The 26,190-nt window shown below is 37.5% G+C and overlaps 2 protein-coding genes across 2 annotated transcripts; both read right to left on the minus strand.

Annotated features, from left to right (window-relative positions):
• Nucleotides 1–250: 250 nt before the first annotated feature.
• On the minus strand, nt 251–11,568 carry LOC128238759 (uncharacterized). The gene is made up of 9 exons (XM_052954998.1): nt 10,885–11,568; nt 10,215–10,262; nt 7,159–7,235; nt 6,821–6,875; nt 3,809–3,980; nt 3,566–3,669; nt 2,623–2,724; nt 2,154–2,253; nt 251–1,604 (listed from the first exon to the last, which is right to left on the minus strand). Exons 1-9 carry the CDS (start codon nt 11,128–11,130, stop codon nt 1,528–1,530), a joined length of 981 nt encoding a protein of 326 aa, XP_052810958.1. The 5' UTR covers nt 11,131–11,568; the 3' UTR covers nt 251–1,527.
• Nucleotides 11,569–14,016: 2,448 nt separating this feature from the next.
• LOC128238760 (uncharacterized) lies at nt 14,017–23,773 on the minus strand. The gene is made up of 9 exons (XM_052954999.1): nt 23,079–23,773; nt 22,290–22,337; nt 20,294–20,370; nt 19,069–19,123; nt 17,354–17,525; nt 16,973–17,076; nt 15,802–15,902; nt 15,049–15,106; nt 14,017–14,698 (listed from the first exon to the last, which is right to left on the minus strand). The coding sequence occupies exons 1-7, from the start codon at nt 23,349–23,351 to the stop codon at nt 15,867–15,869; spliced, it is 765 nt and encodes a 254-aa protein (XP_052810959.1). The 5' UTR covers nt 23,352–23,773; the 3' UTR covers nt 14,017–14,698; nt 15,049–15,106; nt 15,802–15,866.
• Nucleotides 23,774–26,190: the final 2,417 nt, after the last annotated feature.

Here is a 26,190-nt window from a genome sequence, read left to right on the forward strand (position 1 = left end):
ACAGCCTACACATAGATATACAGCCTATACATAGATATACAGCCTACACACACACATATATATATATATATATACAGTCTATGCATTGATATACAACCTTTACATAAATATACAGCCTATATCTATATAAACAGCCCATCAGTGAAAGCATAAACTACATTGTTTATATATTCCTGTTATATATTGTGTTACAGGAAATGTTTAGGATTCCTAAGAATTGAAACTCAAAAAAGAGAGTAAGATAACGCAATCAAACTTATCAGTGATTTATTTCTAAGGCGGGGTAGAAACGTACAGTGTCTGAAAGACAAGCTATGGCAACTTCAACGATATGAACAATTGTACTATTTTTATAAATCAAGGTCGATATTTCGCATAGAAACGAAACATATTTTAAGGTTCTGTCGAATAATTACATATCTATACAGGCAAGTTAATATAAATATGGAGTATATGGATAAGATCTGCAGCGCAGTAATATTGTGCTGCGTCTTGAAGCAATAGTATTTCCAAACCAAAAGGCCGCGATGTACTTTCAATCTTAAATTTTTAAATCTAATTACATTTTTAATCATATCAGTTCAAACATTTTATTCCAACACGAAAATATAATTGTGAAGTAATGCCTGATAAAACATACTGACTTAAATCATTTGCGGAAAACCTCCACAGTTGCTAGGATCAGTTTTTGGGCTGGCGCGCGAACAGATTGTGTTATCAATTCATCTATTGTTAGGTTAGAATTGTTCGTCAACGCCATTAATATCAAACTGTGATTAGCTAAACAACACTATTTCATTTGTCTCTAAAATCAGTGCAGTAAAGTTCTACATTCTTTACACTTACATTCCAGAGTTAAAAAACGCGTCTTTTAAAATAAATAAAACAATTCTGATACAACTTGAATCCAACTAATAAAATGTTCATGTCATTAAATGGCATTAAAATGGCTTGAACGCTTGAAAGGTGAAACCGTTTTCATGCCTACCTGAAATATTATTTTAGCAAGAAACGCAGCTAGAATTACCGCAAAGTTGAATACGCCCGATATCAACTGTTTACACCTCTATATCACACCTATTTTAAATGATATCGGACGCTCGTGAACTATAGAAATACACTTGGTAAATTAAATTTTGCGTATTATAAGATGAATATGTCGGTAATTTTTATATGTATTCCACAAAATGTTTAAAATAATGCGCTAAGATAAAAACTACATTGCGATTAAAAGCATTCCAATGAATGTTTAGCATAATCAATAATTTATGAAACAATAAGAATAGCGTACATCAATACTTTCATAGCTTGTACAATGTGTTATCACAAGTAAGCGTCACTTCACCATGAGATACATCACAGTCCTCGGCAGCACGTGTCTAAATGAGAGATGCCGGAAGTCGTGTCCGATGAGCCGAGATGATCTCCTTATGCGATATTAATTCTTATAAACCTTATAATTTTCAATGCACCCCATGCAGGACATCAATAAAGGAGCCGAGTGAGCAAATTTGAAGCACGTGTGGTCTACACAGGGGTGGACGCCTCGTCCTTGAACGCTGACTCTGTGGTTCCCGGCTTTGTTGGTGTGGGTTTCGTGGGATCTGTAATTCAACACACACACTGATGATATTGGCAAGCACTACGCTTCTGTAACTGGCAAGCACTACGCTTCTGTAACTATTTTATTGAACACACATTTATATTTATCTTTACCAATAATCGTTTCATACAACAATAGTTATTTGTTTACACAATTATACTAACTGAATTTCGACAGTTCAATCGGGACTTAGAAACGAGATGAATCATGTATATGCCTTTCAATGTCCTAAGTTCTTCACCAAGTCGTAATCTAGGTAATTGTTATAAGGTGATTACTGTCGACAAAGAATGAATTACGCGAAAAAAATCGAGATAGAAAAATCGACACAAGCAGATTTATTTTATATAGAATAAGAAGGAATAAATTCGGGACCGGAGAAAAAAGTCGGCATAACCGGAAAGTCGAAATATCCGACGTCGACATAGCGAGTCTGGACTGTACTTCAATAAAATAGAAACTGACGAGTATTACGGCGTCATACATGTTTGCCAACGAACAAAACAGGACATTGTCAATACCAAATTTACAACGATGAGTACATGGTCACCTGTGAGTTTTGTGTCCGACTTTGCTGGTCTGGTGCTGGTCCTGGCGACAATCTTGTCCTTAGGTGGTGGAGCTTTCTTCTCTTCCCCCTTTTCACCATACTAAAACCAAGCAACCAACATGGTGAACTGATATGCTAAATAAGTAAACACCCTTTGTTTTACCCAAGCTGTATGTGCCTTTAGCAATATCATGTACCAACTGTTATTAAGCGCAAGTACAAATAAGTTTTTCCACAGGCCAAGGAATATTGCTCGGAATGCATGTAATTATGTGTTCAGTGCGTTTTGGCCATTCAAAAAATCGAACGACAAAATAAGGACCTCTAGTCAGAAATAATATGTTATCAATATAATTACAATGTATATATAAAGTCATGGGGTCTTACTGTGCCGGGTTAATTACAAAAAAATCTAATAGGGCGTGAACTTAAATGCATGTACGTTGGAAAAAAGACTAGGTGGGCGTACCTGAACCATGTCGTCGTGGTGTATGAATGGCTGACCAAGACCAGTGGGCGCAACCAGTTCCGGTCTCAGGCCTTCCACATAAGCCTCGTACGCTTGTAGCATCTACAGTATACAAACACACAGAGGTGAGTGCATTGAATTTTGAATAAAGACATTTAAACTTAAATAGTGAATGTAATGTTTTATATTTCAAAATCAATATATTGCAATTAAAGTGTATAGATTACTACTGCAATTCTTTGGAAGAAAACACGTGCATGCATGCGATAAAAGCTTACTAAATATGATGATACCCTGAACATGTCATATGTCAAAATCAAACGCGTTGCTTTTGAACAAGGAAGCAAGTTCTACAATGTACACTTTCTTCCATAACAGAGCATGGCTTATATTTTTCTGCATTTTCATACAAAACGATTTGTTTTTTATCCGTTCCCAGTTTTAGTTTTAAAACTGCAAGCATCTTGCATGTGCGAGTTGTAGTTAAACTCATTATTAATATGTATAAGGTACAGGAAAGACAGTTAAAGCAAGGCGCTCGAGTGTAGTTAGTTTATTTGTTTCAAAAATGAACAAACAAATAACTTCTTGCATTAAGCATCATTATCTAGCTGCCTGCTAGCAAATAGTGTCCGCAAACAAGTTAAAATATAACTCTTTTTTTCAAAAATGCGTTCACTTAGGAGTGTCAAAAAATGTTGACAACTTTCGCTGTTATGTTGAAAGATTCCGATATCATCATGGATTGTGTGTGCAGTGTAACATAATACTATTACACCCCGATACATCAGATATATATTTTTTTTATTTTCAGGTCTGTAAATGTATTTAAATTTCCCGAAACTATTTACTGTTTGATATCGTCAACGCGGCGGCTAATGTGCCTTTAAGGGTTGGAAGGTCTCAGCAAGAAGAACTAGCCCGGCAATCACTATGCTCTTACCTGGTACGCGCACCTGTCCCGCGGCATCAAACCTACAGCCGTCCCCAGCCCCGGGCACAGGACACTACGGATTGGTTCCATCGCTGTCTGGTTGAATTCGTTAACTGAAATGTCCATCTTTTTAATTAACTATTTAAACCAATCAAACATTTAGTACTCTTAAATTTAGTGAGTAGTGAGTAGTATGGAAATATGTTTAATTAAGGCGGTCATGTAAACGTATCGGTGGCAGTTGGTTCTTACCTGCCAATATGACGGCCCTCAAGGCGAGGTAAGGATTCACTGTGTCCGCGATCGTCGCAGGCACGCGCATGGTGGGCGCTGATATCAAGTATTTGATTGGCTCCCCACAGTTGTACTTGGACCAATCAACGATCGACAAGTCTTCCATTGTAGGGATTATCGTCGCCTGGCCCTTTAACATTGAACAAAAACATAATGAAAGTATAACTTAAAAATAAAATGAGTCATAACTTGAAACAGGAATGTGAAAGAGTTAAATGGGAATATCTTCATCTGGTATTAAGTTCTAGTCAAGTTTTGTGCACACAAATAATTATGTTAACGTCGAAAACAATGGTAACTGGTAGGTAACTGGTAACGACGACAATACTGTATACTAGTTATTACGACACCAATTGGCACTGGTAAAGACGACACTTATGGTAAAGACGACATCAATGGTAACTGGTAAAGACGACATCAATGGTAACTGGTAAAGACGACACTTATGGTAAAGACGACATCAATGGTAACTGGTAAAGACGACACTTAAGGTAAAGACGACATCAATAATAACTGGTAAAGACGACACTTAAGATAAAGACGACATCAATAATAACTGGTAAAGACGACATCAATAATAACTGGTAAAGACGACACTTAAGGTAAAGACGACATCAATGGTAACTGGTAAAGACGACACTTAAGGTAAAGACGACATCAATAATAACTGGTAAAGACGACATCAATAATAACTGGTAAAGACGACACTTATGGTAAAGACGACATCAATGGTAACTGGTAAAGACGACACTTATGGTAAAGACGACATCAATGGTAACTAGTAAAGACGACACTTATGTTAAAGACGACACCAATGGTAACTGGTAAAGACGACATCAGTGGTAACTGGTAAAGACGACACTTATGTTAAAGACGACATCAATGGTAACTGGTAAAGACGACACATAAGGTAAAGACGACATCAATAATAACTGGTAAAGACGACATCAATGGTAACTGGTAAAGACGACATCAGTGGTAACTGGTAAAGACGACACTTATGTTAAAGACGACATCAATGGTAACTGGTAAAGACGACATCAGTGGTAACTGGTAAAGACGACACTTATGGTAAAGACGACACCAATGGTAACTGGTAAAGACGACATCAGTGGTAACTGGTAAAGACGACACTTATGTTAAAGACGACATCAATGGTAACTGGTAAAGACGACATCAGTGGTAACTGGTAAAGACGACACTTATGGTAAAGACGACATCAATGGTAACTGGTAAAGACGACACTTAAGGTAAAGACGACATCAATGGTAACTGGTAAAGACGACACTTAAGGTAAAGACGACATCAATAATAACTGGTAAAGACGACATTAATAATAACTGGTAAAGACGACACTTAAGGTAAAGACGACATCAATGGTAACTGGTAAAGACGACACTTAAGGTAAAGACGACATCAATAATAAATGGTAAAGACGACATCAATAATAACTGGTAAAGACGACACTTATGGTAAAGACGACATCAATGGTAACTGGTAAAGACGACACTTATGGTAAAGACGACATCAATGGTAACTGGTAAAGACGACACTTATGTTAAAGACGACACCAATGGTAACTGGTAAAGACGACACTTAAGGTAAAGACGACATCAATAATAACTGGTAAAGACGACACTTATGGTAAAGACGACATCAATGGTAACTAGTAAAGACGACACTTATGTTAAAGACGACACCAATGGTAACTGGTAAAGACGACATCAGTGGTAACTGGTAAAGACGACACTTATGTTAAAGACGACATCAATGGTAACTGGTAAAGACGACACATAAGGTAAAGACGACATCAATAATAACTGGTAAAGACGACATCAATGGTAACTGGTAAAGACGACATCAGTGGTAACTGGTAAAGACGACACTTATGTTAAAGACGACATCAATGGTAACTGGTAAAGACGACATCAGTGGTAACTGGTAAAGACGACACTTATGGTAAAGACGACACCAATGGTAACTGGTAAAGACGACATCAGTGGTAACTGGTAAAGACGACACTTATGTTAAAGACGACATCAATGGTAACTGGTAAAGACGACATCAGTGGTAACTGGTAAAGACGACACTTATGGTAAAGACGACATCAATGGTAACTGGTAAAGACGACACTTAAGGTAAAGACGACATCAATGGTAACTGGTAAAGACGACACTTAAGGTAAAGACGACATCAATAATAACTGGTAAAGACGACATCAATAATAACTGGTAAAGACGACACTTAAGGTAAAGACGACATCAATGGTAACTGGTAAAGACGACACTTAAGGTAAAGACGACATCAATAATAAATGGTAAAGACGACATCAATGGTAACTGGTAAAGACGACACTTATGGTAAAGACGACATCAATGGTAACTGGTAAAGACGACACTTATGGTAAAGACGACATCAATGGTAACTGGTAAAGACGACACTTATGTTAAAGACGACACCAATGGTAACTGGTAAAGACGACACTTAAGGTAAAGACGACATCAATAATAACTGGTAAAGACGACATCAATAATAACTGGTAAAGACGACACTTATGGTAAAGACGACATCAATGGTAACTGGTAAAGACGACACTTATGGTAAAGACGACATCAATGGTAACTGGTAAAGACGACACTTATGTTAAAGACGACACCAATGGTAACTGGTAAAGACGACACCAATGGTAACTGGTAAAGACGACACTTAAGGTAAAGACGACATCAATAATAACTGGTAAAGACGACATCAATGGTAACTGGTAAAGACGACACTTATGGTAAAGACGACATCAATGGTAACTGGTAAAGACGACACTTATGGTAAAGACGACATCAATGGTAACTGGTAAAGACGACGTGGGCACCGATTGGTAACAAAAAAACACTAATGGTAAAATAGTTTTCCGCGAAACTTAAATACATCAATAGTAAACTAAACATCCAGCTGCGTTCTCAGCATTATTCTTACCACAAGCAATTCTCCGTTGAACTCTTCACGTATTTTCTTCTGTAGACGCTCCTGCCTATAACAGAAAACCATTCTAATAAGTATAAGCAATTCAAGCTAATTCGAAATCTTTATCCCCTTAAAGGAGTTATTTACATTTATGTTTTATATACATAAGTATATTTTAAATACTAAAGTAATGATATTCTAAAACACCAAAAGTACTTTCTAAAAAAAACTAGCAATCCCAATTGAATTTACATACTGAAGACTTCAATAACTGACGATGTATGTATTTACTAAACGATTATATACGTAATTAAGTAATATATAAAGCGAGCCCCAGACGCGAGTCATACATTTGCCAGCCGAAGTGTCTACTGTAGACCATGTCAATCCCGCCGTCCATGAAACCAAAACTGTTGGCCGGTGATACCTGCAGTGGTAAAAGAAATCCCGTGAAATATTCACTAGAAAGCGTTGGTACCGATCGAAAAATGATTGTCGCTCTTAAAAATTAGTGTCCCAGAGTTATAATGCTTGCTCTGTGCATCAGTTTACATTACCTTATATATCGATGTTCAATGCTAAATTGAATACCTTTATATAGTTATGATTCAGGCAAACTTTGTTTGAGATAATCAAAGTGAAAGGGGAATAACTTTGCACGAATGTGTCCTAGAGTTAAATTCGACAATACCATCTATTAATGTTAAAAGGTGCATTCAATTCCAACCACTTGGTTGCAAGTAATGCTTTGTACAAACTCTTTATAAGAAAATCCAAATTACTAGAGAAGATAACTCCGCAAAATTGTGATTAAGACCTAACTTTCTTGCATTGGGCAAACATTATCATCTACATTTACATCTTTAAAAGTTCCAATTTACTCCTTTAAATAGTTATCGATAGCCGGGACAAAATATTTATTATAAAATTGTAAAACATAAACAAGGGAAAACTGTAACTCTAAGTGCCAAATCAAAATTATTCGTCCAAGATGTACAACTTCCCATCACCATCTATCAATGTTCTAGGTCATGATCAGTTCCTTCCAGTAGTCTCCGAGATTTCCGGACAAAAATATCTCCAAAACAAGTAGACATAACTAAAATCATACAAACGAATTTTATTGTTTACCTTTATAATATTTAAAAGATACATACTTAAGGGAATGTTGAGACTAATTGTCATAATTTCGATCTCTTTCTATATTAAATATTATTGAAGTTATAACTAAGAGCCTTAAATCTTAAAGCATACGACTATAGGATCCAAACAAGCAACACATACACGTAGTGGAAAAAGCAAAAGAAAGTTACGAAGAAACACCAACACCAGGCTGTTCACACCATTATACACCAACACCAGGCTGTTCACACCATTATACACCAACACCAGGCTGTTCACACCATTAAACACCAACACCAGGCTGTTCACACCATTAAACACCAACACCAGGCTGTTCACACCATTAAACACCAACACCAGGCTGTTCACACCATTAAACACCAACACCAGGCTGTTCACACCATTATACACCAACACCAGGCTGTTCACACCATTAAACACCAACACCAGGCTGTTCACACCATTAAACACCAACACCAGGCTGTTCACACCATTAAACACCAACACCAGGCTGTTCACACCATTAAACACCAACACCAGGCTGTTCACACCATTAAACACCAACACCAGGCTGTTCACACCATTAAACACCAACACCAGGCTGTTCACACCATTAAACACCAACACCAGGCTGTTCACACCATTGCCAATCACAATTATATCAAAACAAGGACATATTTTAAAAATCTAAAATCCCAAACAAATAAGTATATTATCTGGTTTAGCATTAGCAACATATCAAGCATTATAGTTTAATTGTAGAATTCCTGGATTTGATTCTTAACAAGCTCCTATTTTCTGTGTAGTGAGGTGCATAAACAATAAGAGTTTTTACCTCAAATTTCCCTAGGATGCACAGATAAAAAAACACCAAGAACATTTCTACCTCAAAGAAGACTGTTCTATCTTTTGACAAACTTTTAAAGTCTGAATACTTTCAAGCACATGTGGATAAAGACTCACTTAATTCATAAAAAATAGTTAAATTAATTGTCACCCTTTTTAACATATGACTTTATGTACTTGCAAGAGCAGTTCATGAATTTTCATAATAAATGTCATTAAATGTATCAAGTGTTCATGACTGCAATTCATAAACTGTTCATGAACAACACATTGATAAACGTTCATTAATTTTAGTAACAATTCAAGAATTTGAAATATGCATCAACAGTTTATTAACGTTTGAGGCAGATTTGAGACATTCATCTTATTTATTGTTTAAACACTAAGTTGTCATTTATGGCTAATGAGTTGCAATGGAAGTGTATTTTACCCTTTGGCTGTATTTTGTAGTATGTCATATATTTTCGTGGTTCTTGCGAATGCATGTTCAAAATGGCAAGGATGTACCCTAGTATATTTCACTCACATTTTGCAAGATGTTGCCATTCATAATTATGATTTGCAGTCTAATGAGTCACTGACATCACGATCGATTGAGAGATGAGACTTGACGTGAGTGCAAGAGCATTCGGTTCCATACAAATACTCAGGGGAATAATTAGTAAGACGTTAACTTAGCGGAGTTGAAAGTCTCCATCGCTACAGTTCTTGCCATGGAACTTGTTTAAGAATGTGACAATGAAGTGAAGCACTTGGGGTTAAGCAAGAGCACACATGATTGGAGGTCCTAGATTAAGAGGTATACATTTGCATCTGGTCTCTGGCAGATGTTATCTGACATGCAATCTGCCACGACAGAGCGTATCATTGCGTACCACAATATACCATAACGTAACATAACTTCGCAGAAACGTACCACGCCGTCGTACAACGTAGCATAATAAAGTGTTTTAAAACATATTATAGCGTGGGAAAATGTGGGGAAAAATATGCGTGCAACGAGGCCTAAACGAAGCACATAGCGGCACAAAGTGTCTACAAACGCAACACAAATTAGGTTTCCATATTGTCACGTTATGCTTCGCCAGTGCTGTACCACGTTCTTTGCACGTTGTAACACGCTGAGGTGGGGGGGGGGGGGGAGAGGGCGTTCCCGAATTCTGAACGAGTCTAAAAGTAAGTTTTTCAGTTGTACGTTTTCTCACGTTCATTCACGTTCTGCCATGTTTCCAAAATGAGTTAACCGTGACGACCAAAACGTGACACTAGCAGAAGCTTTGTGCGTCTGCTGTAGAAAAGCTCATATAATGAAGAAAACGGAACAAAAATATATTACTTATGTTCCTAATGTTTTCAAAACCATGAAGCATCTTAAGGCAGGTATGAAAACACGCACATAATAGTTAACATAAAGTGTAATGATATAATAAAGACTTACAATAGCGTCTGCAGCAGGTCCCTCGTAAAATATATCGCCTTGGTACACCTGTAACCATGTCAAACAATAACAGAAATTGATAAGGGATAAAAATAAAAAAGGCCTGTGGGTTTTTTTTGGCATGCAAACAAAAAATCCTCTTAAAGTAAACGATGAAGAAATCAATTGCAATTAATTTTGCATAAACCATCAAAAGCATAATTTAATATCTACAGCCGTATTTACTGAGGCCTTGAGTCCGAGTTTGTGATTCAAGACTCGAAATTGCATATTTTAATTTTGATGTGAACATGCTATTGCAAGAGTAAGAATGGGAACAATTGCTGCACATCTTTTGTCATAAACATAACATTACAGACGCTTTGAAACATGAAAGCAATATGTTTTCTCAGTCTCAAACTCAAAACGTACGTCATCACAGCCTGACGTTAACGAATACGGGTCCTACAATTCATGTAGATAACATTAACCATAGGATTTTTTTTTTTGGGGGGGGGGGGCTTAATGATAAAACTTGTGCCCCCCTTGCATGTTTGGTTTTAAATATCTCACTCATTCAGAAATTATGAATATCACACTTTACATTGATATTTTTAATTTACTACTTGTTTGCATTCAATAAAATAATAGTTAATCAAATAAAAATAGGGATTTAAACAAATATTCATACCTCCACTTTGTCGGCCTCAATATAGTCCTTAAACATCTCTGTCCAGGCGTCTACCAGTCTCTCTTGCTTGTCGCATAATTTATACACGACACAGTGTTCGCTTCCGGCGCTAGCTGTTTTTTGTGCACTGCTGTCCGCACCAAGGGGCTCTCCGGCGTCCATTCCCTGTGCTGCAGTCTGTTCCCTGGCCGTGCTCACACGCTCAGTTCCCTGTTCTGTATTCGGCTCGGTTTTCTGTTCTTCCATGTTTTTTTCTTCAAACTCAATTAACGATTTTATTAAACTGCGAAAGTTTGACACTGTTAAGGCGCAAAAACACTTCTAGACTGACACGAGTCTAATACTGTTTCAACTGCTTGTATTGAACATCAAATCGTGACAAATCTTTATTTCACTGTCAGTCAGCAATCATATCAATATTTAGTTTGTTTACCTGCGGTAACCTTTGTCACCACTATCTATAGATTATGACCAATATGGTTTATAGACGGTACATAATATTCCAGCTCTTTCTAGTATGTTAAGACTAAATACATGTATTCTGAATTATTAACGTTAAATACACTAAGAGGTTCATGTTGTTATTCACGATGTATTCCTTTCTTTCAAATGTAATTTCAATATTGATTTAACATGGTGAAATACATGGTGTAATGAAAGCGAAAGTAGGCTTGCGAAACCTCTATTGGTAAAACCCGTTCTATATATCCGTTGCCTTAATATAGAACAAAGCCGGTGCTTTTTAAACTTAGTTAGCATTGAATATACATGTATAAACTCACGCCTCATGATCTATATATAAGCATCAAGGTCTCTGTCATCTTCGTGATTTTTACGGGTAATCTGGTAAAGCTTCATGTAAAGGTGTATACTAACTATTGTTTAGTTTACGTGATAGTTGACCATGTATTACGCACGGTTAACAGATAGATACACTCTTTATTTCCTCAATATATGTACGGAGAGACGATGCATTTTGATATATACTGTTCAAACAAAAGACTGGAGACCGATATAGAAGAATTTGGGTGTTAATAATTTTTGTATACATATATATAGCAAAATTCATGTATCATGACTCAACATGCGTAGCCTAAATTACAAAAACGACACATTTTGGACATATTCTATGATAATCGTGGTACTTATTGAACACTTTAATAGATTATAAGGCAATACTAGCCTACATTGCATAATAATTATACAACCGTTCCGCGCAAAATTTATTTATGAATATAGTGCAATATTACTCCGAAGCAATACATCTTTTGTTTTATCGTTTAGCGTGAGCCTGAGCTCATGGAGTTTAATAGTGATAGACTCTTGATTGCATGCCCTTGGACACACATTTCCGCGTGTCATTTCTTTGTTTATCCGTTTCGTTACAGAACATTAATAAATGCGTTGCAATATGTTCAGTGTGAAATCGACAACTGGAACAAATAATGATAAATCTTTGGAACAATTTGCACAGACGTTGAACGGTAGATCTACATTATCCCCTATACATTCTGCTGAAGAATCATATGATATAGACTGGACGGAATGTAATCATAATGGATAGTTATAAATATTTGCAGAGCAGTGTCAATTTACTCTTGTATTTGTTAGTTTCATATGTGTTGACCGCGTGCCGAATAACAGACTTCAACGTATTCCGATTACGGAACATTGATGAACGTACATAGTTGTGGGAGCACACGTATACACGAGAGCTTGCACAGTATTCTTTATCAGTCGATGTATGAACCGGGGTAGTTAAAACAATTATGGAGTATATTGGCAAACAACACTTACAAGATAAATAACTTTTTTTTACAAAATTGTCCAAGAAATGACAATTTTCTTCTGCCTGTGTACTCTTCCGGAGGATATATTCCAAGTAGATGTCTGACGTTTGCGTCTAGACATACTCTGCATGCTTTAAGAAAGTACGTTTTCGCCTTCAATAGTACCACACTTTCGTATATACGGTAGAGTAGTGGAATCACCGAGGCTAAAGTATCTATGTAGCTTTGTAAAACAATTATTCACGTTTACACTTGGATCGGAGTAATTGCCATTGCTACTCTCACGAGTACGTCGTTTTCTGTGTCACTAAGAATGTCACTCCCTACACGCCAATGGATATTTTGATGATTTTATGTATTGCATTTCATTTAACACTACTAATTTACATATGAATACGTTAACATGACAGTTATCCTGGTGTACTTATAGTAAATATGCAACATTGTTTGAATGCGAATAACATCATGTGATAAGCCACAGTCGGGTAAACAAAGCTATTGTTGTATATATGTAAGCTTTCAGGGAGTTTTTCCAGTACAAGGAACATGTTTATATATATGAAGAAATAAAAAAGCACTGAAATATTTCCCCTGTCGCGCACCTTTCTTGATGGGGAACCAGCCTGGCGGATGTATGGGAAATACTCCGCACACAGCTAAACACATTAGCGTGCGCGATAATTATAATCGTAATGGTTTAATATACAACTTGTTGATAAAAATCCAAAAGTCCAAATTGTTAAACGCGTGCTTGGCGTAGAGATAGCGTGCATATATTTTGAAGAGATTTCTGCTGCATAGTTTTTACACTCCTTTTCCATAAATGACGTTGACAAGCAGCTGCATCATTTTTTTAGGTTTAAGTCCGTTTATTTGAACATATTTGAAAGTGTTTATATTCTACTTCCTCAACTATAGTTTAAGACGTCTTGAAAATAGCGATAGAAATCTGCAGTTTGTTGGGTTCAGCTTGTCTTTTTTACCTCTTTAAATAACGTTGTTACGATGCCTCTTTTCATTTTAGACGGACAATGTCCGTATCTAGCCATTTTCTGGAATTAATGTAATGACGTAACGTCAATTTTAACAATTGATTTGATTTTAGGATTTTTCGGATTCCCATTTACCAATACGTCTGTTTGCTAATCCCAAACCGTTATTGGCTAAACATTGATTCAAGCATACCATTTCCAGAGTTCAAACTCGCGTTAAATGAAACAATTTCGATCGAAGAAATAAAGAAAATAATTTAAAAAAATGTCATTTAAATGCCATTTTAAAATTGGCTTGAACGCTTGTAAAGGAAGCCATTTTCATGCGTACTGAAAATATAATTTGAGCAAAAAAGCCAGATGTGTTTAATAGAAACAACTAGTACACATGTATTATAAACAAATAGTACTGCAGAGTTAAACACACCCGATATGATCAGTTTAAACCTAAAATAAAATGATTTCTGACGCTTGTGAACATTAGAAATATACACAACATTGTGAGATTAAGAAGCCGGGAATATTTCATATATTATACATACATCTCATATTTTATAACAGAGAACATTTAAAAGAATGAGATATAATGCAGAAAATACATTGCGATTAAAAGCGTTTCAATGAATGCATAGCATAAAGTATAATTAAAAAATATGAAACGATAAGAATACTGAACATCACTACTGTTGTAGATTGTACAGTGTGTTATCACAGGTAAACATCAGTTCACCAATAGAATACAGCACAGTTTATGGCAGCACGTGTCTACACGAGCATTGCCGGAAGTCTTGTCCGACGAGCCGAGACGATCTCTTTTAACAGTGGTTGAAAGCAAATACTTCTTATGTTATCATATTGATGATTTAATCATATAATTTGCAAAACAACGCATCCCATGTTATAGATCATCGCCAAACTTATCAAGCGCAGAAAGCAAACATCAAGCACCTGCGGTCTACACAGGGGTTGACGCATCGTCGTCACCTGCTGCCCCCGTGGTTCCCGGCTCTGTTGGTGGAGGCTTGGTGGGGTCTGTAATATAACACACACACAATCTAGAATATAGACAAGCACTACGCCTATAACTATTCTATTGAAAACACATTTTATTTATATTTACACATCAACAATAACCAATAACCTTTGTATAGAACACAGTTATTTCACCTGGCATTTTGAGAGTTTAACCGATATAGGACGGAATGTATCTTGTATATTCATTTCAAACACCAAGCCGTAATTCAGTGATTTCTTTAAAAAGATGGGGATAACTGTTGTCATAAAGTGGATAACTCTGATAAGATAGACATTGGCGAGTATCACTGTTTATACATACTTGCCAAATGAACAAAAAAAATAATAAGTGATAAGGACCAGATCACCTGTGAGTTTTGTGTCCGACTTAGGTGGATCATTCTTCTCTTCCCCATTCTCTCCATACTGTAACCAAACAATCAACATGGTAAAGCGAAAAATATGTGCATCTTTATCAATAACATATCAAGACCTTTGTGAAGCAAGTGCCAATATGTCTTTAAAGGGACTCGCTCGTGTTTTGGCACCATTCCTTTTCAGGTAATGCATATGAAAACACTTATACATGTATTATAACGTTTTTTCTTTGATACAGAAATTGCAGAAAAAAAAATGCATTCAACGTATAAACAAAAATCTGCATTAACTGGGTTGCAAACCCATGGCAGTACAGTCAATGAAAAATTAGAAAACTGACAACAAAGCCTCAGGCTCACAAGGACTCGTACACAAATTTAAGGACAACTTAATTTTATGTTTTCGTTGTTCTAATGCTATTCCAATTTGTGGACTGAAAAGACAGAATTTGAGAATAAATCATTATTTGTTGCAAGGTTCCAGCCGTCAGTATCCTCGTTGTAAAACTAATGATTTGCCCCACTTTTTCGTCACACAAAAATGTACCTGATACAATCACGAGCGAGTTCCTTTAAAGACTTGTCAAAAGGGAATTTCACGTGATGCTGGTAAGACGTATGAAGTGCGTTTAAAGACCTTTAAGTCAGAACTTATGTATAAGATACAATTGCCATGTAGTCATATAGTTCTATTGCCACCGGCTTAATTTATGTACGTGAAATAAAAACACAAGGCGGGGGTACCTGAACCATGTCCTCGTGGTGTATGAATGGCTGACCAAGACTAGTGGGCGCAACCAGTTCCGGTTTCAGGCCTTCACATAAGCCTCGTACGCTTGTAGCATCTACAGCATACAAAAACACCAGGTAAGATGTAAGTGCATTTAACCATGCATGAAAACATTTTTCACTTTAGTGAATGTAATGTTGCATTTGAATAAAGCTTTGTTAACTCTATTGCACGAGAAAGTGTATAATTACTCGTACATTCTTGCCAACAAAACACGTACATGCATGCGACACAAGCTAACTATAGATGATTAAACCGTGAACGTGTTAAAGGTTTAGTGCAAAAGCGTTATTTTTGAAAGAGGACGAACTTTCTTGCCTGACACAGTAAAGTTTGTATTGTTTTGTATTATCATACAAAATACTTAGTTGATTCTACAATGCGTACAGAGCGTCCGTTTTAAAACTACACATATCATACAGGTGTCGGTTGTAAAAAATGTAAATATTTCACTTCTCTATTCTGTTTTATTCTTAGGCGATGGAATACATGTGATTTTGATTAGCAGTACCTACTAACTAGATGCGAAATGACACAAAATATGTTCTGTTAAATTTTCTGATAGTTTTCAATACATCCGATTCATTCAGTCGGTATGTCTATCCGATTAATCGAAAATCCAGCCGATTGTCAATCACTTGTTAAAACTCATAAATATTATGTATTTAGTACATGGCAGACAATTAAAGCTACACTCTCGGCTTTGGTATGTATCTTTGGTCATATTTAAGCATGAATACACGAATAACCGGTTGGATTACTCTCTTTGAAGGTATCGAGTTAACATTCTGCTTGCTAGCAATAGTTGTTGACATTACTTTGTTCAAGAGCGAGTCTCATTTGAATATTGACAACCTTCGCTCTTATGTGTTTGAATTATGTTTACAGTGTAACATAATACAAGTAACATATCGATGGTCCTTCTGGATTGAAACCTGTTGTCAATCTTAACGTTTCATTTTTATTTCTTTACTGTCATTTTTCTAAAAAAAATTGGTTATATTTTTAGACTTTTATGTCATACTTTGATGCTAGTAAATTTATTTTACAAACATGTTTTATGCTTGATAAGTGTATGCTAAAAGTTCTTAGCAAGACGTACTAGCATCCGGACTTTGTCCTCACCTGGTACGCGCACCTGTCCTGTGGCATCTTACCAACAGCCGTCCCCAGCCCCGGGCACAGGACACTGCGGATTGGTTCACTGGCTGTCTTGTTGAATTCGTCAACTGAAATATACATCATTATACAAGATTTTAATCGTTATCAATTTAAAAAAAATCCAAGTGTTTACTCTCACAATTGAGGTGCGTAGTGATCGAATTCCGTTTAAAGCATTCTCATTCATCAGAGGTTCGATCGTTATAAAATCTAATGAACCTGAGTGTTGTACGTCACTCAGGTGAAAGATACGTAACTCTGGTAAACGAGAATGGGTTAAAGAAGTGTGGTAAAAGTTTTAGTTTAGGCAGTCATGCCAACGCTAAGACGACAATTTGTGCTTACCTGCCAATATGACGGCCCTGAAGGCGAGGTAAGGATTCACGGTCTCCGCGATCGTCTCTGGTACGCGCATGGTGGGCGCTGATATCAGGTATTTGATTGGCTCCCCGCAGTTGTACTTGGACCAATCAACGATCGACAAGTCTTCCATTGTAGGGAGTATCGTCGCCTGACCCTTTAACATTCAACAAAAACATCATTAAAGTAGAGTGTACATAATGAAACTCGGACGTTTATAAGACTAACCTGGGACATACCTTGACAATTTTTAATCCAGATTATTGGGCCATGCCATGTATACATGCGGATTGCTACTTGAAGCACAGGTAATCTTGAACTGGTTAACGTGCTAATAAAGTGTTGTGCACGGTCACAGCAATGGTTGTGATGCCGCCATTGGTAAATACGACACGAAAGGTAACCAACGACACCAATTGTAACGACGACACTAATGCTAACCAAGACATCAATAGTAACCAGGACAATAATTGTAACCATGACACCAATGGTAAGGATGACACGAATGGTAACGACAACATCAATATTTACAAGGACATCAATGGTAACTACGTTACCAATGATAACGACGACATCAATGTTTACTACGTCACCAATGAATACGACGACACCAATGGCAACGACGACCCCATTGTTTACTACGACACCAATTGTAACGACGACACCAATGGCAACGACGACACCCATGATAATGACGACACCGTGACCAAAAGTAACGACGCCACCAATGTTTACTATGAAATCAATGGTAACGACGACACCAATGGTAACGACGACACCAATGATAATGATGACACCAATGTTTACAACGACACCAATGGTAACGAAGACACCAATGGTTACGACGACACCAATGGTAATGACGACACCAATGGTAACGAAGACACCAATGGTAACGACGACACCAATGGTAATGACGACACCAATGGTAATGACGACACCAATGGTAATGACGACACCAATGATATTGACGACACCAATGGTAATGACGACACCAATGGTAACGACGACACCAATGATATTGACGACACCAATGGTAATGACGACACCAACGGTTATGACGACACCAATGATATTGACGACACCAATGGTATTGACGACACCAACGGTAATGACGACACCAATGGTAACGACGACACCAATGGTAACGACGACACCAATGGTAATGACGACACCAATGGTAACGACGACACCAATGATATTGACGACACCAATGGTAATGACGACACCAATGGTAACGACGACACCAATGATATTGACGACACCAATGGTAATGACGACACCAATGATAACGAAGACACCAATGATAACGACGACACCAATGATAACGACGACACCAATTATATTGACGACACCAATGATATTGACGACACCAATGATATTGACGACACCAATGGTAACGACGACACCAATGATATTGACGACACCAATGATAATGACGACACCAATGGTAACGACGACACCAATGATAACGATGACACCTATGGTTACGACGACACCAATGATTATGACGCCAACAATGGTTCTGACGATACCAATGGTAACGACGACATCAATGGAAGTGACGACACCAATGGTAACGACGACACCAATGCTAAAGACCTGGAATTTTTTTACGAAAAAAATATTACTTCAATTTTTGAAAACTAGACAATGGAAGATGGAAATTAAAGCATCAGCCGCGTTTCCTATATTCTTACCACAAGCAATTCTCCATTAAACTCTTCGCGTATTTTCTTCTGTAGGCGGTCCTGCCTGTGACAGAAAAAAAATCAAAATGTATATTCAATGCGATCTAATTCAATATCTTTATTCAACCCTTAAAGGAGTTATTAATATGTATGTATCGTTCATTAAAATATAGTTTAAATAATAAAATAATGATATTCTTAAACACAAAATGATTCAAGAACATATATTCTTCAACATTATCCATTAAAATATAAATCAGATTTTGCAAACATGCATTGGCGTTCATACTCCAACTTCTTAGTAAGCTTGGTTATTTTCTTTTTACTGCTATATTTATGCGTGCAAGTTAAAAGAAATATCCAGCACTGCGTATGTAAGTTATATGCTTATGAACATTGTAATGATTCTTATTTCCATATAGTATTTCTACGGATAATTGGCCTTAGTATGTACAGTTGTAAGTATTTTTAGACTCTCTTTTTTAAGCAATGATCGGAATTGAAAGAGTTCTCTATATACTACATTTGTGTTCACATTCTCTTAAAATTAAAGTTGTTAGGCATAAAAGAATACCACACTAGTATACAAATGTGGTTGAATCTGAAAAACACCTTTTGCTATGATGTACGTTATGTTCTGCTGCTCATGGAATACATCGAGTCAATATGGTGGGTAGGTTGGGTTGTGATCGGATTTTGAGTGGTGAGTGTGTGTGTGCGTGTGCGGGCGGGCGGGTGCGTCGGTAGGTTTGGTTGTGAGCGGGTTTTGAGTGGTGAGTGTGAGTGTGTGTGTGTGTGTGTGTGTGTGTGTGTGCGGGCAGTGCGTCGGTAGGTTGGGTTGTGAGCGGGTTTTGAGTGGTGAGTGTGAGTGTGTGTGTGTGTGCGTGTGCGGGCGGGCGGGTGCGTCGGTAGGTTTGGTTGTGAGCGGGTTTTGAGTGGTGAGTGTGAGTGTGTGTGTGTGTGTGTGTGTGTGTGTGTGCGGGCAGTGCGTCGGTAGGTTGGGTTGTGAGCGGGTTTTGAGTGGTGAGTGTATGTGTGTGTGCGTGCGTGCGTGCGTGTGCGGGCGGGTGAGTTGGTAGGTTGGGTGTGTGGACGGGTAGGCGTGAGAGCGAGTGCCATGCTATCATTCATATGATCTTTTTTGACATCCCATAGAAGGAATCATCGGACAAGCCATTTAGCACTATCAGTGCTTTGATTAGATACAGCTAGGAGCCCTAGACGCGAGTCTTACATTTGCCAGCCGAAGTGTCTGCAGTAGACCAGGTCAATCCCGCCGTCCATGTCTCCAAAACTGTTGGCCGGAGATACCTGAAGCGGAAAACATGATACCTCGTAAAGTAATCATAATAAGAAAGCGTTGTTTTTTTATCTCATCTTTATCAATTGACAGGAGGGGATGAATTGGTGTAATCAATGTTATCTTGTAAGATAAAAATCCAGTTTTACACATTTGTACTGTCAAGGGTTAGCCCCGCGGTTGTGGCCCGTTTCTGACGCCCGGATTTGGCCCGCCACATGCTAGCCACGTTGTGGCCTCGTTGTTGGTGACACCGAATATCAACATTGACTTATGCCTCTTTTTTGCCATGCTCTAGTTTCGCTATAAACGCGTTGTGCTTCGCTTTCGCAACGATGTAACAACGTTTAGCTAAAAAAACCGGCACTCACTGGCTTTACGGCAAACCAAATCATTACTGAATATTGAATAACTGTCGAGCGAGATATACAAACATTATTTCCATTCATAAAATGAACCAAAAACTGTCGCCAAAGAGAAAGAGAGAGAGGGGGAGCTCTATACCAGGGTCTGCAGGGGAAAAAGCAGAAAGAAGAGAGCGGTATAGCCACTGTAGCCATGCAACCCATACAAGAGGTAGAGGGCCATGGGGTCACGAGAGGGGCAGCAAGGACCTCTATGAAGACGACCAGTCAAGAAAGTGTCCATGAGCACCTTTTAGCACCAGCCAGGGAGGGATCTGTCCTCTCTTCAGAGTACTCTGCTACGATGGCCTCACATATTTCTTTGACCAAGTGAGAGATGGTATCGTGGGCTCCTCTGAATCAGTTTATCAGCGAGTGGTATCTGTCACCAGTAGCGAGGTGGAGAAAAAATACGGCAATTCTCAGACTAGGTGGTAGCGCCTTCGAAAACCAACTGTTCTTCTTTGAAGGCAATCTGTCCCACAGTTTCTGCAATGGGAGGTGGTCAACTCGAAGGAAGTTCTTGAAAGTGGCCAGATTATTCTTCCCTAGCTCCTCCATGAATTAGTGGTACTGGCCGTATTATTCACGTCGCAGGAGCCAGTCCCTGCAAAAATGATTTGCGAGACACTCTCCTCTTCTGTCTTCTTCTTCTTCTTCTTTCAACCTCTTCCTCTAGAGCAGTAGTTTCTCTTGGACAAGGGCTAGGGCGGCATTCGCCGGTTAGAGATCAAGGGGAGTAATTTGGCATTTGGACTATAGCAAAAGCACAAACGAGTTGAGGTCCTAGATGGAGGGGTAGTAATATGTGTATGTGTGTGTGGCCTGTAGCAGATGCAATCTGCCAAACTGACATCCTTGACCAACGCTGCAGATCATATCATAGCGTCCTACCACGCATCAGAACTGTGCAGAAACTACGTCGTTCACCCTTGTACGACGTAGAATAATGCAGCTCAAATCGAAGTGCATTGAGTTGCATCATATAATAACGTGATAGGGAAGCATAGGTGCAACAAGGTCACAACGTAGCATTTCGTAGCAAAACGTGTCAACAAAATTTAATGCAACACAACGTACATTGTAGTAACCGGCAGGACACGTTTTGTTCACGTGTTGTCATTTTGCTACGTTGTAGCCATGTTGTTCCACGTTATTGTCAAGTTATAGTACGCTGTGTATCCAATGTTTTAACATGTCTAAAAGTTAAACGTCAAACGTTTTTTCACGTTTCATCACGTTTTATTGACCTGTGCCATTATTGACTGACCATGATAAAACCACGTTCTGCCACATTTCCAGCTTACCTTTTACCCAGCTAAACGTTGCGGCCAAAACGTGACACTATTATTGGGGTATTAGACATATACCTATAGCAAATGTAGTAGTGTTGGGCGTCTGCTGTAAAAAATGGTCATAGAAAAAAGGAGCACGGACATAATAGTTACCAGAATAATAATAATAATAATAATAATAATAATAATAATAATAATAATAATAATAATAATAATAAAGTAAAGACTTACAATAGCGTCTGCAGCAGGTCCCTCGTAAAATATATCGCCTTGGTACACCTGTAAAGATGTCAAACAATTATAGGAATTGACAAGGGATAAACATCTAAAAAGGTGCTGTGTCTATAGTTTATTTTGCGAACTTGCATACAACTTACATACCTCAACAAGTCAGCTGCGAGGATATCAATTCCATATTTTTGCATAAATCATCAAAAGCGTAACTCAGTCATGATCACCCGTATTCACACTAACGTCTTGTGTTTGAGTTTGACAGTATCACCTGTGTTCACACTAACGTCTGGTGTCTGAGTTTGACAGTATCACTCGTGTTCACACTAACGTCTGGTGTCTGAGTTTGACAGTGTCACCCGTGTTCACACTAACGTCTTGTGTCTGAGTTTGACAGTATCACCCGTGTTCACACTAACGTCTTGTGTGTCTGAGTTTGACAGTATCACTCGTGTTCACACTAACGTCTGGTGTCTGAGTTTGAGACTCAATACTCGAAATTGCATGTTTTATTTATTTTGTAAACATGCTATTACAAAAAGGTTTACATTATAGATATTTTGAATATTTTCTCAGGCTGGCGTTACTGGGTATTTATGTTCTTAAATATTTGGCCCCATCCCCATGCATGTTTGATTTTGAATGTTTGTTTCAGAGATTTTGTATTTCACACTACGCATAGCTATTTTCATGGTATTACTTGTTTATCTTCAATAATACATTATTATAAATATTATTTATAGATAAATTAATTCACATCAGAATGATTTATATAAGATATACATTTACCTCAACTTTGTCAGCTTCGATATACTCCTTAAACAGTTCCGTCCAGGCATCCACTAATTCCTCCTGCTTGTCACACAACTTATACACAACACAATGCTTCTTACTACCAGTGCAGTCTGTCCTTTGGGCAGTGCTGTCTTCGCACCCGGGCTCTCCGGCCTCAACTCCATGTACCACAATCTTTACCTGACCATTATGCTCATCCAGTTCCCTGGCTCTGCTCACACGTTCAGTTCCCTGTTCTTCATTCGGCTCATTTGTCTGTTCTTCCATTTTATTTTTCAAACTTTATTTACGATTTAATTAAAATGCGGAAGTCATGAATTGACCTTTCAACTGTTTAAGACGCAAAAAAACATTAAAAATAATGAGTCTTAAATACACTCTAAAATGTCTTTAATTTTAATTCAAATCGTGACAAATGGTCAGCCAGCAATCATATCAATAATTAGTGTATTTACATGCTGTAACCTTTGTCACCACTAGCTATAGATTATGACCGATAAATGTACATGTACATCTACTCCAGCTCTTTCTTTGTTCAACCAAAATACATACATGTATTCTGAATCACTAACGTTGAAAAACTAAGTGGTACGTGTTACTTTCCCCTTTAATATCCTTGCATTCGAAAACTACATTTTTAATATAATTTCAATATTGATTTACATTGAAATCTACGGTGTAAATGAAAGTGAAAGTAGAATTGTGTAATTTATATCGGTAAAACCCGTTCCATTTATTCGTTGCCCTACTATCGAAAACATAGGGCGGTGTTTTATACGCTTGTATATCTAGTTCATTGTCCTTTTGGCCATGCTTTGTGCATCTAAGCAGGGTTTATTTTCAAAATATCATCTACTGGGCTTGTCCCTGTAGTTTGCATTGTATTATTAATTTAGAAACGTTTAAGCTTTATTATGTGACAAATGTATATAAAAAACAGACACAAAAACAAGTTAATTATTTAAACATCTCGAAATCATCAAAAGAAAATATACATTTGGGCATACATAGCATAGAATGTCATATAATTGAACATTATCATGCCTCGACATCTATGCATAATTCCGACTTATCTTGATTACTTTGTTGCTGATAACCTGGTAATGCTTGAAGTAAAAGATGTATAATAAAATATAAACTAGTATTGATACATAACGGTGACGCACGGTTAACAGGGGGAGAGAAACTCTTTATTTCCTCCACATATATCTATAAAAGGAGAGACATTACATATCAACATATACTGTTCAAACAAAAGGCTTTTGAACGAAACAGTATGTTTATTAACATATACAGTTAACCCATATACTACAAGCACATAACAGATTTTATGTATCATTATAAATTGATATAATCCCATGAGGTACAAACAACATCGTATTTGTGGTTTTTCATGTTGACTTCTAAACACTACAGATGTAACGATGTAATGAAAGTTGAATTTAAGCATTGTACAACTTGTGAAGTATGTGAAAGTCTAAACTGTCGAAAGCCTGCTTTACGTCAAGGAAGCCTGCATATAGTTTTGAAGAGTTGTCTGCTGCATAGGTTATGCACTCTGTTGCCATAAATGACCAAAGGCAGCTGAGTCGTTTTTTTAAACCGCCTTTAAGTCCGTTTATTTTTAAACATTTGAAAATTTTAATATTCCAAAGTAAAAGAAGTTGCGCTTCGTTGAGATATGAAAGCGGCAGTGCGCACTGACCTTGCCACCATTAATTCTCAAGTTAATGACATTAACACGACCCTTACCACTTTCAAAGCTGATAACGAATCTCTCAGACAAGAACATATTGAAATGAAACCAGAAATTGGTAAGCTTTGGTCAATGTTGATTATCCTCGATGGTCATTCTCGTAATAAACAACCAGCGGTACTATGGGGTACCAGGAAAGCTTGGGGAGAAATTGGAGGAAAGTGATCAAAAAGATTAAAGACAAGCATGTCCTGTCTGATTTAGGACGATGTAGAAATAGAACGGGCGCATCGTTTTGGCAGTTTAAATACAGAGACATGTCCGAATATTGTCAATTGTTAACTGCTTTAAGGACAGGATGAAATTAGTAAATTTGAAAACAAGTATTTGACAGATGACCACCCTTTGAACCCCGTGAGGCCTACACTGAGCGAGTACACATGCATAGGCTTGAATAATGCACTAGATAAGTCGAGGCTCCCAATCGGGATCCCTATGCTTCAATGACAAGCTCATCATTGATGCCAGTGTGTACAAATAGGATGAATTGTCGAAGCATATCAGGAGGATCGGGGGTACAAGACCACGACCAAACCCACTTACTACACATGCTAGCGGGCCACTTGAGAACATACCACGTGATAATATCAATGAACAGCTACCGGATTCACATGACCAATACTAATTAGCGACCAATCGGGATTGGAGGGCGACTACAAAAGCGAGGCAGCAGGCGGGGCAGGCTAGGATACAGGTCATGGTAATATAAACATGAACATTTCGGAATGGAATGTGTGTGACTTAATGTTCGACTAATGGGCTCATCCCTGTATTTTTCATTGTTTTACTAAAAAAGATAATTATTGACAGCTGTTTCATTAATTATTTACATTATTGGTTTGATGGAAATGTGGAAATGTTGATGTTTTGATTATGTAAGATCGAAATCCTATGTGCTTTACGTCACAGAGGATGTGTATCTGTTCACATTAAGAATTAACTGATATACTATGATTTAAAACTAGAATATTTCGTGATTAGGTAAGTTTAATTATTGTCGCTCAATAAACGTCAAAATTATCTTGTTTTTAAATATAGGTAATTCCATTTTATCAGCGGACATAGCTAGTCATTGCTTTCTAAATAGTCGACAATTCCATTTTATAACTTATGTATTTCCGCACTGACCAGCATTCAGTAAATGTTTGCCAGCTATAGTGCACAAGACTAGACCTTTGATACACGAATGTCCACGCTAACAGCCTAAGTGTGACGACTGATTGAAGGGGAATATATATATATGCCCAAAATATTCAGACTTAAGAACCAAATATATTAAAATATTTTATTACACGTGACTAACAAAGCAAACAATTGTCAATTTATTATCAGAAATTGGAAGTAAATTTA

Source organism: Mya arenaria, chromosome 6, assembly GCF_026914265.1.
Source record: "Mya arenaria isolate MELC-2E11 chromosome 6, ASM2691426v1".
Taxonomy (NCBI): domain Eukaryota; kingdom Metazoa; phylum Mollusca; class Bivalvia; order Myida; family Myidae; genus Mya; species Mya arenaria.